The sequence below is a fragment of the Sciurus vulgaris genome (genome assembly GCF_902686455.1).
Source record: "Sciurus vulgaris genome assembly, chromosome: 7".
Taxonomy (NCBI): Eukaryota; Metazoa; Chordata; class Mammalia; order Rodentia; family Sciuridae; genus Sciurus; species Sciurus vulgaris.
In genome coordinates, this window is record NC_136467.1 from 28,850,989 (window position 1) to 28,866,917 (window position 15,929).

The 15,929-nt window shown below is 39.7% G+C and overlaps 1 protein-coding gene across 10 annotated transcripts in view; it reads left to right on the plus strand.

Annotated features, from left to right (window-relative positions):
* The window catches only part of MAP7 (microtubule associated protein 7), a 170,075-nt gene that overhangs the window by 15,671 nt on the left and 138,475 nt on the right, over positions 1-15,929 (plus strand). Inside the window, exons 1-2 of one of the 10 annotated variants that reach the window (XM_079146219.1) lie at positions 8,088-8,220; positions 8,557-8,696. The exons of 4 other annotated variants lie outside the window; for them this stretch is intronic. In XM_079146219.1, coding sequence (XP_079002345.1) covers positions 8,564-8,696 — 133 coding nt within the window. In that variant the 5' untranslated portion in view covers positions 8,088-8,220; positions 8,557-8,563. Of the gene's footprint in view, positions 1-8,087; positions 8,221-8,450; positions 8,697-15,929 lie in introns of those variants that run through there. 5 more of the 10 variants (XM_079146220.1, XM_079146225.1, XM_079146216.1 and 2 more) reach the window with 5 other exon arrangements.

Genomic DNA, 15,929 nt, shown 5'->3' on the forward strand with positions numbered 1-15,929 from the left:
GATCATCTTCTGTGCACAGCTGTCTGCGGTGATGAAAAGCATAGCTCATTACATTCTGGTGACTTCCAGCCACTGGATCTAGTTCTGTCTTCCAGAACTGCATTAAAAGTAGAAATTCTTCCATGTGTTAACCTTTTAATTCGGTTGTCTTAATTACTCAGAGAAATGCATCTTTTCAAATGATCGTCCTCTGCTGTAGCCTAGAATATTTATGATAAGACCTAGGTTTCTCCCTCCTATATGTGTTGTCATTTCTCATCCCATTTGAATTAGCTTGTTCAGAACCACATAGTCTAAGGAGCAGGAAGTTGTCTTCTGTGCTGGGTGTCTGCTGTGCTGGGTGTTGTCTTCTGTGCCACCCCCACGGTACTACATGAATTTTAATTGCCTCTCATGAGATGAGGTGCAGTGGGCGTATTGTCCAAGTGCCCCCTTCCTTCTTTCTGCTGTAGCTTGTAGGTTTTTGTTTTGTACTTGTGCAATGGAACTTTTTTTTTTTAATGTAAAGAGATGTTCATATGTATCCCCTATGAATTTATTCAGATGGGGCCCATTATTTAGGTATTTTGAGTTCATTTTGAACATAATTCTGTCCATCTCAGCTTTGTTTTATCTGCAGAGGTTAACGCCCTTGTGTAAATCTTTAATAAAATCATTAACCATCTTCTCTTGACTTTGCCTTCTTCTCCAGCTTTCATCCAGACCATTGCTGGAAGTTGTTAGTCACATCCAATCCTCCGAAAAATGTGTCCCGATATGAGAGGGTGCCTGTTAACAATCAGATGACTGTTTCTTGTTGCTGTTTTTGCCATCTGTCCCACAACCATCACCTGCCTGTAATCCTTTTTTCCCACTTGGGACAAAGTAGTTATTAAACTAGTTTCTCTCCCTCTTTTTTCTTTCTTTTTTTTTTTTTTTTTTTAAGATGAGGGCTACTGGGGTTGAACCCAGGGGTGCTCTACCACTAAGTTACATTCCCAGCCCTTTTTATTTTTTGAGACAGGGTCTCACTAAATTGCTGAGGCTGGCCTCAAACTTGTGATCCTCCTGACTCAACCTTTGAAGTCTCTGGGATTATAGGCATGTACCACCACACTCAGCCTGGTTTCTGTATCTCAGATATTCCGTCTTCTAGTCTATCCTGGCCTGTTGGGATCAACACCTTTCAATGGCTCCCCCTTGCCTTTGTTTGGTGGAAGAACATTATTTAGTTTTCCTGCTGCCTTTTCTTTGATCTTGTCTCCCAAAGCACCTTCTCTGACATCCTTGATATGATTTAACCACTCCTAAAGCAAGACAAGGAACCACTGTTTATTTTCTTTCTAATGTTGTAGCTCAAAAATAAAACTAAATTAAGTACTTATCTTGATCACAAACCATTGACCAATCAGGTAATTTTTAAAAACACAGTTGTGACATCTGTGTGATTATCTCTTGAGACCAGTATTGATTTCTTTGCCTCATTTGGAATCTATAAAATTGAATTTCTAGCCTAAAAGGGGTCAGTATTAGAGAAGAGGGTCTTATATGCACATTTTTAATTTTTGTTAAGGAATCCAGAAGTTCATGTAATATAAGTAAAATATTTTCAATGAGAATAATAATGAACAAGAGGACTGAGGAGCATTCTGATATGTGCTACTGGCTAAAGCTTAATGTGGTATTTTATAATAATCACAACTTACCTCATGATAATGTTTAGGAAAGGGTTTAAGAAAGCTTAGAATTCACACCTTACAATTCAGAATTTGTTTATGGTAGAGCAGACATGGGAAAATGCAGTCTGTTGACACTGTGAAGTACTTAATATGCAGTGAAGATTTATAGAAATGTTGTAAAAGACTGCAGGGACCTCATACTGGGCTGATAGCTTTGCCACTACTGCTATAGTATTTACTATTTTTCTTAAATGCCTCTTAACAAAAGGTAATCAAATAAAGAAGATCAAAGCAAACCTGCCTTTCAGCATTTCTTTGTGCCTCTTGGAAGTTATGCTAATACTGCAAGGTGGCAGAGTGTTGTGCCTTTATCACCACAGAAGCCATAAGAGAGAGCCTTTGCTGTAGCAGACCCTGAGCAAACTCTTTTTAACTTCAAGAACCAACTGGGGCACTATATTCTTCTGGAGTGGTTTGATTCTATGTCAGTCTGTGCTGGCTTTGTCATTTTCAAGCCACAGGAGGTTTTTAAGTTCCATTAACATGTGGTTTCCTAAAATTCCTGTTAGAAATAAATTACAGTTTACCTTGGGGAGATGCATCAAATATTTAGAAGATGACTAGAGTCCAGTACTGGAGAATTAGCTTCCTCCTGTAATGTAGACATGTAGAAAAGAATTTTGGCTTTTCTGGATGCTACTGTAAAGTAAATTAATTTATACACATCTAGAACTTGTAATTTACCAGTGACAGCTACTCAATCCAGTAGTAATTATGTCTGTTTTCAACTACAATCCTTGAATAGTTCAAATCAAGTGCACTCCCCTTTCACTGTGTTTTTATAAAGCTCACTAGGTGATTTTTTTTCTTTCTACATTTTTTAATTGGTACATTATAGTTGTACATAAGGATGGGATTTGTTGTTACATATTCGTACATGCACACAATATAACAATATGATTTGGCTAGTATCACTCCTCAACACTTACCCCCTTGCTCTCCTTCGCCCGCCCTCGGAGCCCTTTCTTCTACTGATCTCCTTTTGATTTTCATTAGATTTCCACCCACTCCCCACCTTTCTTCTCCTTTTTCCTCTATATCTTCCATATATGAGAGAAAACACATGACCCTTGACCTGAGTTTGGTATATTTCACTCAACATAACGGTCTCAAGTTCCATCCATTTTCCTGCAAATGACATAATTTCATTTTTCTTTATGGTTGAATAAAACTCCATTGTGTGTATATACCACCTTTACTTTATTCATTCATCCACTGATGGACACGTATAGACTGGTTCTGTATTTTGGCTATTGTGAATTGTGCTGCTATAATCACGGGCTTGCATGTATCACTGTAGTAAGATGACTAATTCTTTAGGATAGATATCGAGGAGTGGTACAGCTGGGTCATATGGTGGTTCCATGCCTCTCACTAGATTTTTAGAAAGAAAGATTTTAGGTATGTGTTTCACTGATTAGGCAGATTTCTTGGATTCACTTATAAGCTATGCTGTTTTAGAATTTTATGGTCGTAACATAAAAGCTTAGGAAGCATAAATGTGAACAGAAGCCCAACCATGTGTGCATATGCATGTGCCTGCACGTGTTTAGTCTTTTATATAACATTGCAACAGTTAGGCTCAAGTCCTGAACTTGCTTCTCCTAAATATCGGCAAGTCTGACCCTGTTTTGTCTTCACTTACCTCACAGGTTGGAGCTGGACCAGAAGAGCCAGCCAATCAGCCAGGGTAGGAAGACAGAGAGTCATAAATTCATTATGGACTGAGAGGGTGGAGACAGCAGTTAGTTGTTCAAAGGCCTACTGAACTGTTTTATTCATAGTAGCTAAGTGGTACCATTTTTATCTTTGAATGTTAGTATGTTTTATGATTATTTTGTGAGCATTTTTTCCCTCAATATGAAGCTAGTCTGATTGTAAAATCCAACCTTTTGCACCAAGCAGAGTCTCATTTCTCTCAAGTTTATATAAAATCTTCATTAATTTATCATTTATTATTTTGACAATTCAAATAGGACAATTGCAAAACCTTACTGCCTGTTGGAGGTCTACATGCCCTATTTCCCCATTGGGACTGAATCAAGATTGTGTGTCTGTAGGTGACATGCAAACACAGTTATGCCAGATCTAATTGAAAATGTTTCAGTGCTGGGGAAGGGTCAGGATTCAGAGTAGTAATCATTTTACTTTGGGAGAAATTCATATTCAAGATCTCAGCATCTCCCTTTCAATATTTGCTGTGATTTGAATCAAAGTATAAAAGGAAATGGGAGTTGGTAGAGATGGTAGCCCTGTGCACCCGCAGGGGCTCAAGCCTCACAGTATTCCTGGAATTGTATAAGAGCAAACTCCTATATTCATTAACAGTTGGGTTTGAACATTTAGGAAGCTAATCTCAAAGGTACTTATGTCTTAAGAGAAAAATGTGTACTTCATGAGTAGGAAAAAGAAACCATTATTATTTGATGCCAGGCTGTGACTGGTCACAGCTGTGGCTGTGATATATCCAGGTGTTGGAGTCAGGATTCACAAGGCTTCAGGACAGAAGCATCTTGAGTTGACTACAAGTAGCCCTAGTTGTCATCCTGACCTGGTAACCTACCCAGTTGACTTTAACCTTTCTGAGCCAGGTTTCCCACCTATCATATGATAACTCCTCTCAGACCTGTTGTGACTAACAGGTAACATTTCCAGTGCACCTAGCTGGCATCTGATGAGCATGTCCTGGTGGATGGGCTGCTGCTGTGTTCTTTATCTTGGCCTTACATCTTCTGGTGGGTTGGTGGTGACTTCTGGCCTCTTTTCATCAGACTTTGATTTCCCTCAGTAAATAGTTTGTTTTTGGTACAGGGAATTGAATCCAGGGACACTTCACCACTGAGCCACATCCCCAGCCCTTTTAATTTTTGGCCTTGAACTTGGGATCCTCCTGTCTTAGCCTCCCAAGTCACTGGGATTGCAGGTGTGCACTCCTATGTCTGGCTCTCCAGTAAATGGTTTTAAGAAGAATTTGTAGTCTTATAAAGAAAATAAGAAACAACTATGTTGGTGATTTTCACACTGATACAAATCGCATTTCTCCTTGAATGACTGGAGATGTAGCTCACTGGTGGAGTGCTTGCCTAGCATGCTCAGGGCCCTGGGTTCCATCCTCAGAACCACGAAAAAAAAAAAAAAAAAGAAAAGAAAAGTTCTTCTTGAGCCCTCTGAGGCTCATAGAAAAGGTGCAGCATTAATCAGCTTTATGGAAGGGACAGATTAATTTTTGGTCTTTTGCATTCTTTTGTGTTCTGTGATCTTGCTACCTTTGTCCCAGAAGGTGCCTTGCCTGCAGCACAGAGGTCTCCTTGCTGAAACATGTCATCTTATGTAGACAGATTATACTCTAGGTAGCTTTTGCTTTGGCATTGTGCATGTCCCATAAAATACTGGAGACCATGTAGGCCCACCTTTTGAAAGCAGTGGGACTTATATCTTCTGCAGTAGTCATTTTATCCAGGAATGATGTCACAGGCCTGTTATCCCAGCTGCTCAGGAGACAGGCAGGAGGATTCCAAGTATAACCTAGTGAGATTCTGTCTCAAAATAAATTTAAAAAGGGACCGGGGATGTAGCTCAGAGCCAGAACCCTTCTGGGTTCAGTTCTTGGTTATTCCTCCTCCCCTATAACATCCCCCAACCTGAACGAACACACACACACACAAAGTCATTTGCAAGCCTCATTCCTAATAGGCAAGTGCTCCACCACTGAGCTAAGACCCCCATTCCCTCTCACTTTGCTTTTTTTTTTTCTTTTCTTTTTTTCTTTTTTATGGTACTGGAGATTGAACCAGGGATGCTTTACCACTGAGCTGCATTCCCAGCCCTTTTTATTTTTATTGTTTTTTGAGACAGTTGCTAAGGCTTGCCTTGAACTTATGATCCTCCTGTCTCAGCCTCCCCTGTCACTGAGGTTATAGGCATGTGCCACCACTCACTTTGCTTTTTTAAAGTCACTCTTAGGAAGAGCTTTAATTTTCTTCAGAAGAGCTTTAATTTTCTTCCTATGATGCCTCGTAGATTGTCATCTCATTTTTACGTTCTGAAGATGGAAGGAAGGATTCCTTATTCCTTTAGCATTTCTTTTTTAAATATTTTTGTTAAGTTCACTAGAGGTAGTCTCTGTTAGATGTTAGAACAGCTCTAGAGTTATTTGGAAGCTGTTAGTGTTGTTTGGATGACAATACTTCTAAATGAAATTTGTCATGTGCTTGAGACATAGACTCCATTTCTTCTACTGATAGGTAGAGAGAGTTTCAGCTATGCTTACCTTGTGTGTGGAGGTTGGTGGTTTTTTTATTTTTTCTGTTGTAAGTACTGACCTGATTGAAAGAAAAATAAAGTGGATGTGAGAATATTTTTCTTTCACAAATATGTGTATGATATTGTCATATATTATACTTATGTTTGTTGATCATCTGATTAAATAAATAGGAAATAAGAAATAATCTCTAATTTAGGAAAATTTTGCCAAATAAAGAAAATTATAGGCTTACCTTAAACTTACAATGTGTATCTACTGTTTATAAATAAGATCTTGAATATTCCAGGTATGCATCCTTCTTTTCCTTCCATCTCCACAGAAGTTGGAGTGGGATCTTGTATTCTAATACGTAAGCCAAACATTTGTCTTAAAGGAGCAGTACTGGACTAGGAAGAAGGTAGTTCAAATTTATAATTACAGACTTGCTGTCAGCTAGCATTTGACCTGGGCAAGAAATTTCACTTCATGGGTCTCTGCCTCCTTGCTTGTAAAATAATGCTAATTCATTTGCTTTCTCAGACCCATTCAGCTATGAAACTCCATTCTGTTTTATTACAAAGATCTCTTGCACAGATTAACATGATTTTAAGTAAATTTTTGTATCTGAAATCTCCTGCATTTCTCCATGGATCTAAACATAAATTAACTTATTTGACTCCCCCACTCCCCCAGCCTTTGGAGGGAAGGTTTCTGAAGTTCTATTTTTTTTTTTTTCAGCATGGATTTACTAAATGTTTAGTACATCTCCAACACTGGGCTGGGCAACATGAGTAGATAAAAACTTAGAAGTATAGCTTCTATAGAAGAACATATAGAAAAGCATAGAAGTGTTAATGGTTGACCTGGAAATACCTTGGCAATAATTACAAAGCAACAAATATAATGTAACAAATAATTACAAAGCAACAAAAACAAAAGTTATAAGAGTCTTATAAAATAGAATAGTAGTTGATATTTATTAAGCACTTGTTACTGCTGGCACTCCACCTATTTAATACTCATTCCTGATTCCATAAAGTAAATGTCACCACCTCAGTTTTACAAAGAAAACAGAGTCACAAAGAGGAGTGAAATGAATTCTCCAGAGTTGCTGTTCCCTGCAAAAGATTTGGAGAGGATGTTTAACTTTAGAATCTGGGGTGGTCCTTAGATACTGGAGTTCAAGTACTGAGAACCAGTAGGAGAGGAGGTTGGGGTGGGAAGATTTCTTTCTACTTTATGGGCAGACTCAATTTTAAGGCAACAACAAAAACATTTTTTTTTTCAATTTGGCAATTGACATTTATTGTAAATTGACATTTGGTAATGTTATTTATTATAAATTTGTTTTACATACGGCATAAATTTTAAACAGCTTAGAAATGGAGAGTCTTAAAGTGAGAAAGCTTATTTCAAAAGAGAGCAGTAATTACATGATTGTGTGCTTTGGAACAAACAGTCCAAAAGAGCTGAAATTGGGTCAAGTGTTGAGAATGGTTCAGCACTCTGGGAGTGCCTGCCAGTGCGGTGGAATTGCGGGAGTGTGCTGGGAGTCCTAGAGGTGGCTTTCCCCCACCCTTTGGTGATTCCCTTTCCGTGTCAGTCCTTGCAGCTTGGCTTGCAGTTGGAGTGCTCTGCCCTGTGGTTTCTAGCACTGCACTCTATTTTGCAGGAATAGGCACGCTTCTCCCTCAGCTGTCTTCACGGAGGGTCTCGGGAACTTGGCTCTGGTGGTCCTTGTGACAGGTGCTGCCAAACCTGCGTTTATATATATAGGTTCCAGGGTGTTAGGAAAGAGAGCCAGCAGCCCGGGCGCCATGGTGCCTTCCTGCATCCAGGGACGTGTATACATCATATGATAGACCACCTGGCCCAGAACAGAAGAAAAAGCCGTCCTGCCTCAGGCCCCACTCTCCTTTCTGAGGAGTCCCGCTGCTGCTTGTGCAAGCAGAACACTTTCTCCTCCCATCCTGCTGCTCAGCTCAGCCGCTGAGAGGAAGAGGGAGCTGCCCAGCGGCCTCCCACTGGAACCCTCTGCTGGTGAGTTCCTAGGACCTCACATCCCTCAGGCAGCCAGAGATGCGGCTGCTCCTGGCCCTCCTTGATTAGGGTATGTCAGGGTTGTCAGGGCAACTGCTTGCGGCAGTCAGTGTGTCATCTTTCCCTTCTCTGCTGTGTGCTGGATATTTCACTGTGCAGTAGCAGGAAGAAGATTGGGAAAGTGCCGCAGCAGGAAGAAGCTGGGATCTGACTGAACAGGTTGGGCAGTGGAGGGAGGCATCTGAGCCTGCATGTCTTGGTCAGGGCTTTTCTGGAAAGGGTGTGTGTGTGCATGCATGTGTGAGTGTGTGTACTCACCAGTGTGTGTGCCTGTGGGGGGAGTAAGTGGGAGGGGGCTGCTGCTAGGTGAGGGGGAACTGCGGGGCCTCAGTTGCCAAGGGGCTGGTAGTATCTGTCAGCTGTTTGCACACTGTTTACCCAGAGGGGATCTATTACAAGTGCTCAAATGAACCGGCAGCTTAGGAACTAGTAGTTTCCTGGGAGCTGAAATTACATAAGCATATATTTTTAATATAATAATTAAAAAACAAGTAGCAGCAGTATGCCTGGATCAGCTACAGCTCTCCGACAAGAGAGACTGAAGAAGACCAATGCAAGGCCAATTCCCCTTGGTTTATTCACCATTAATGAGGAAGATGAACAGCAAAAGAATGGAAATTCCAGAAGACCGAAAGGTATGCATTAGCCCTGCCCTTTGGTCGGAACTGGATCCAACCTTGTTTCCACACTGCTTATAGCACGTTTTACAAACTGTACTCATAGTGTCTGCTCTGGGGAGCGCTTGTGACCTCCTAGCACAGCTTGCTGCTGCTAATTACACACCCCAAGGGCTGTGTATGCATGACTTGGAAACAGATTTTGCAGATTTGATAGATTTAAGTTCAGCTACCTTTTGACCAGAGCTGCTTTCTTGACCTAAACGTCTTTAATTTTTATGCATCCACTTAAACAGTGGTCTCTGTCCTCATCAGGAACAGGTAATATGAGTCAAGGTTTAAATGAATTTCCCCACATTCTTTAGATGCATTAGGCAATTTGTTTAATGAAGCTTCTCCTTAATAAGAGATGGGTTAAAGTGACATGAGCGCGGCCTTTCTGTGACCAGGGGGTGTAGATGTTGTGGGGTTTTCTATCCTGAAAAACTGGATGAAAGGAAGGGAAGCAAACATCAAGGGTGACTATAGAGGGCAAAGCTGGGGAGTAGGGTGCGGACGGTGAGGTTTTATGACTTTTAATAATAACTCAGCTGCTGAGCAGTTGAACAGTGTGGTGGAAATATGCTGGGTACAGAAAACAGAGGTCTGAGTCTTGTGTTGTTTTCTTCTCATGGCGAAATATAGCTTCAGCTGGCCAGGCTTCTGAGTCCTGGGTACTGCATCATCTAAGCATTGTCTCATGGTCACTCTCCCAGGGCTATAATTATCAGTCAGAGATGCAATCTCGTGCATTTTTGAAGACGGGCTTTAAGGTTTACATTTTAAGTTTTCAGCATCCTAGTTCTTTTTCCCCCAAAATACGGAAGCTGTTCTCTTAAGCAGATGGGGTACTGGTTTTGTTGTTTTCATGTGATAATTAAATTTTTAGCTTGCATTCAAATTATCCTGTCACTGACATATCAAATTTTCCTGAGTGTGGAACAGAGAGCTATCATGGCACATACAAATATTTAACAACAAATCTATTATGTATAGTTGGAATATATCATTTTAAAATGGACAGAAAAAATTATTAGAAACAAAAGCTAGCATGGCAAAGTGGCAGCAGATATTTAAGTAATGTGAAGATGAGTATTTAAATAGAATCTACTGTCTGAAGACTGCTGGTTTTCTTTTTCCTGGTTCTTGAATGAATCAGTTTGCTTTTATTAGATATAATTGAAATTGTCTACTCTAAATCCCAAGTGCATTTTTACTTCAACTTTTAGACTTACATAGGAATGTTTTAATAAGTAGATTCTTACTGCTGTAGTTGATATTTTTTTTATATACTATCAGTCATGACTTCCATCTGAGGACCAGATGATCTCAGACAACTAAGGAGGCTATGAATGGAAGGTGACTTATGTGCTTCTATTATTTGCTTCTGAATTAGATTGTTGAGCCAGTGTGTTGCCCTTGATGAAAACTCAATACTTTGTTACTGGAAAATCATTCAGCTTCTGAGGAGTTGGTAACTTTACAAATAAATGTGGATTTGTTGAATTGTTCCCATGGGGTATTTTTGGAAACATTCTTGATTTGTGGCTCTTAATTTGGGTGGGCTGTAATTTAGGATAGCCATTCATTTTGTCCTTAATAAGGAGTTTCTGATCCCCTACCATATTTTCCTTTGTAGCCCTGTCCATATCAAAAAACAAAAAAGAGACACAGAACTAAAATCAACAACAAAAAAGAGGGGGAGGGGAAATCCTGTGCTAATAAGGATGTCCAGACTTTCTGTATATCCCCAAATGTTTCTAATTTATGACCCACTCAACAATAGGCAGATAAACAGCCCTGGGTAGCTCTCATTATGCTTGATGAATAAAACCATTTTGGCTTTGATTCTGAATTTCTCATTAGGCCTATCTGGGCAATAGGAATGTTCACTTTATAGTCCAACCCTGTTTAATAGAAAAATGATGGGAATGTTCTGTATCTGCACTGTCCAATATGACAGCCATTTGCCACATGGGCTATGGAGCACTTGAAATGTGGCTAATGTAACTGAGAAAGAATGTTAGTTAATTTAAATTAAAATAGTCACTTGTGACTGCCTTATTGTACAACACAGTTGTAGTGAATAGAGCTGTGACCTTCTGGATTTGCATCTTCTCTGCTTTTTCATTCTTACTGCTTCCTGATGCCAGACATGGTCAGGTTTTGAGGTGAATGTGGTTTTTAAGAAGGGCATTGTGAAGCCAACAGCCTCTTCACTGCAAGGTAGCATTGTAACCTGGAATAATAGACCCTTTCATTTTTCCTCTACCACTTAAGTATTATTGCATTATTCTGATTATTATTCCTTACCCATCACTACCTGCCTATACCATCTTTTGCAACTTTTAAAGAGCTCCTATTTTCTAAATTATAATTTCCAAAGTATCAAGACATATAGTTTATTTTTTGTGTGACTATTAAGATAAACTTTATTTTCTACTCTCCACGGCCTAATCAGCCAACCATGTCTAAACCTAGTGTCCAGATCTGATTTGAATACTTAGTATCCTTTTTCTATCATTGTCAGTAATAAAGAGACTTACTATCCAGATTCAGTAAGCTGAATGCTTCTGTCAAGGATTACCTGGGGTTGGTGATGAGTGCTGTCTTTCCAGGTGCACTTATTGTTGAGTAAATATCATCATAAACTTGGAAGAAATAAATATGGTGGTTACCATCTGGACTTCCAAATGGCAGCCTTCAAATTATCTGCGGGGGTGAGTTTGCTATCTGATAGACAACTACAGTTCTTGAAAGAAGGCTGAGGATGTAGCTCAGTAGTAGAGCACTTGTCTAGCATGTGGGAGGTCTTGGGTTCAATCCTGGATACCACAAAAAGTATATAGAGAAGGGAAACTCTTGAGTTGTTACTGGCCCATGTGATCAATTGGAATATAAATGTTTTACATGCCTTACTATTATTAACAGGAAACATTTAAATAACAATCCAGAGCCAACTGGGCTTAGCTGTTGCTCTTACTCCCAGCCTTGAGCCTCAGTGTAATGCTGACCTCAGGCCTGCTTGGGTGAGATTGTTTAGGTACTGCAGTAACCATATGCTGTTGTGTGGATTTCAGTGCAAACCTGCCTTATGAATTTTGCTGAGCACAGTGTGATTATTAAGCAATACTGTATTTTCTTCCTGACCAATACTTATTAGATGCTCACTCTTTAGCAAATTATTCTGTCGGGCATTGTGCAAGTGCTGAGATGCAAAGATAATTGACATGGATTTTGCTCTCAGAAGTATTAAATGTCTAGTGGAGGAAGAAAAGTATGCACAAATAATGCAAGAGTGTAGATTGAAATGAGGGGGAAAGGGAAGAGAGCATGGGAACAGAAGAAATGTCAATTATATGTAAACTATGAAGCAATTAGCCTCCAGTTTTCAAACTGGAACAGAACAATTAAGTGATCTGGGTCCCTGTCCTGTCCTATGCCATCCCAGACATTGGGCTGAGGTTGGAAGCTTACACAGGACCTACAGCAGGAACATAGGATGATGAGTGGAGAAGCTACCCTATTTCACTGCATAATCATAGAAGATTTTATGTCAATCTTTTTTTTTTTGCAAAAAGTGGGGTGCAACCATTATATATGAAGCTTTTTAAAAGAAAATGTAATGATATTACTTACATATCATTTATTACTAAGCTGTCATTTGTGCAAGATAAGTATGCATGGAATATTCATGAATATACATTAAAATTGAATATTCCAAATGAACACACATCATTTCTTCATCACAATTTAGCTGACATTTTTTCAGTCCAAGAATAAAGTTAAAACCATTGTCGATTTGTTCATTAGAGCCAAAATGTGACACTTGAGACAATTTATTATAGTGTTGCAAAGTATGAACTTATGAAATTTACTCTTCTGTGTCCAAAGCTTCTGCACCACTGTTGCTGGTTTCATCATCAGGCATGCCATCCTCAGCGCCACCATGTAAGGTGTGTTTACTGTTAATACTGCAGCACTCCAAACAAACCATGCAGGTCAGCTTTTGGAGGTATACTGACAGTGTGGGGAACAGGAATTGTAGACATAGGACTCCAGGTGTGTAAGGAGACAAATGTGCATCCATGTGCCACTGGTGAATACATCACTCTCTGTTTACCTTTTAAGCGATCTGAGGAATAGAATTATACCATGTGATGATTACATACATTATATACCATGTGATGATTATATACAGGGTATAAAGCAGTTTTTTGATTGAGAAAAGTGTGATGATTGTGCATTGAAATGGGGTACTTTAAATGTAGTTATAGAAACTAGACGTTCCTAGAGATGGTTACTTCTGCCAGCTTCATGTCCAGGAGAGAGGGTGAGAGTTACAGCAATATATTTTCTAGCCTGACCCCATGGCCCATTTTGTGAACCATCTAAAGCAGTCATTTCATTTTTTTTTCCTGTTTTTGTTTTTTTATATGAAATCTGGTTGATGGCTAACTCTAATATGAAATTTACTTGTGATATTTGACTCTAGATTACTTGATTTTATATAAATCATCATTACCCTCAAAGATAGCAGACTGATCCCTCACTGGACAGATTCTCTTCCTGCTCTCAGTCTTGGCTCTCCAGTCATCCTCCCTGGCATGCCCTTGAGACCTTTCTGATGTGCAGGTCTGCCCACATTGCCTGCTTCCAGAAACTTCTCAGTGGTATTGCTTCACCTGGAGCACAGGTCTCTGTTTGAGAGTCGTTGAGCCATATTTGATCTATAGGTATGTTTGTCTCCTGCAGTTGTTGTTGTTTTTAAGAACCAACATTTAGAAATGGAGAGCTGCTTTCATAACAATTTGAATTTAAACTTCCCTTAAATTGGAAACCTTACCTATACCTACCCATGTGTCTTCATGGCAGCAATCAGCTAGAGCTAAGCAGCAGCTGCCACCGCAGAAGGGTTGTGCTTGTTCCAGCAATCCTCTTCTAGAACACGTGTTACCCAACCTGTCTCAGTTATCTACATTACCATAGTCATTTGCCCCTGTAATCCCTGACCTAACCAGTAATCCCATAACCCCGACCCCAAAAATAAGTCTGAGCTGCTTAATGTGGACATAGACTACCCATGGTCTGGTCCCTTCTCCCTTTCCATCCTCTTTCTTGCTACTCTTTAAACCCTGTGCTCTAGTAGTACCAAAAAATGCTTGCTTCCCTGCTTCTTCCAGACTCCTCCTTGTGGTCTTCCCTCCACCATCTTTATCCATGTAGACGGATTTAGAATCAATGTCCTCTCCTCCAGACTTCCATGGGCCTTGCCACTAGGACACCTGCCCTTGCTCCTAGCCTCCCTTCCTAGAACAGAAGGATGGCCCCTCACTGTGCCCTTTGCACCCTTAGTCCAGTACTTAATTTGCATCCTGACACTCATCTTTGTGATGAGATTGTCTGCACACAAGGCTGATCCTTCTCCAGAGTGTGAGCTCTGTAAGGGCCAGGGCTGTTCCCCCTCAGAGCCCGTACAGGGCAGCGTACATTAGTAAAGGAAGGTAAATTTAACATTTAAAAATAACTTTCACAGGCTCTAGAGGTCTAACAGAAATTCTAGGAAATGTTGATAGTTTTAGCTTGTTGTTCCAAGGTAGCTACTTTAAAAGAGCCAGATCTGTGTCTGGGTGTGCTTCTCAATACTCTCCGCCCGCCGACTGCATTCATCCATCTAATAGTGTGTCTGAGCTCTGGCTCCATTTTATTGTTTTCTATCATACTAGTCATCATTATTCTTTGTGTAAAAATGAAAGTGTATACGTACAAGGTGGTAGTAATTGGTTACTTTGTTAATATCAAGATTAATAATCCTTTCTGTCTCTTCTGTTAGCTATTCACAGATTAAATTGTAATGAAATACATTTTATCCTTGAAATCTGGACACAATATTTCCAAGAAACTGTGCTTCACTCCCACCTCGTGTTGTCAGAATGTGTTTCTGGAGCCTGCAGCCACTATTTTTCTTTTGGCTTATCCACTCTAAAGGTAGAATTTCTGGCAGTTTTGAGGTCTTGCAGTGACAGGCTGTCTGATGTTCACCTTTGTATTCCTGTTGGGTGGGAATGATCCAGCACCTCTAATGTCTGCTTGTAAGTCAGATGTCTGTCTTCAAAGAGGAGTTTGTACAGGAAATGTGACTGCCACTCGAGACTCATTCCACATGATTCCCTGCTTCTTTCCTCTTATTCTGTGGGGCATTCTCCGTTGTCTGTTCTCAGTGCCCTTCTGTGTGCCATTTTAGGAATAAACAAAAGAAATTAGCAGTAAAATTTAACAGCCAGTGAAGCAGAAGTATATTTTAGGAGAAGAACAGCATCAAAGATCTCTGTTAGGAGGGGGAAATCTTGATGTCAAATTGTTTGGCATAGCTTTTATTTGCTAAAGGGGCCCTAAATATAATATTTTGCTCAAAATACCTACGTGAAAATAAAAATAGGGGATATCAGGAACAGTGATCACAACATCTGATGCATGACTTATGACCATTGGATTCTCTGTAAATATTTGTTGAGAGAATGAATACAGCCATCTCTACACATTCTGTGTTACAGAAATAGATGTTAACCATACCTGGGCTGTGGGTGTAGCTCAGTGCTAGAGTGCTTGCCTAGCGTGCAGAAGGCCCTGGATTCAAGCCCAGCACTGCAACAACAACAAAAGAAAAGAGGAGCAGAGAAAAGAAATGACCATATATATATAACTGTACAAGAGGAACATGGTTTAGCTTTTATATAACTAAAATTTGTGTATAGTAAGGTACTATATAAAATGGAATTTTCTTGCTAAATAAAATTAAACTGCTTTTTCAAATTGCCTTGTTTTAAGAGCTATAATTAATGGAACTTAAAGAATTGACTATTCTAATCATAGGAACCAAACAATTAAATATTGCCTATAGATTCTCCTAAGCGGTAATACTTAGAAATTATTTACTGGAAGGTTATGGTCTGAGTTTGAATTGAATATCCATTTCCATTAATATCAGTGTATCTCCAGGAGCAGCTTGAACTTGTTAGCAGAAGTGATTTTGGTGACTTGCAGACTTCTTGACCTGCTGAAACTATTACCTTAACCACAGTAGAGGTGATTTTTATTGAGAGGTTCATTTTCTCAGATCTAGATATGTAGGAAGAACCCAGTTTATCTTGGGCCTTGTAGTTGTTAAAATATTATCTATTTGCCAACTTCGAAGGCATTTCATAACCCTGT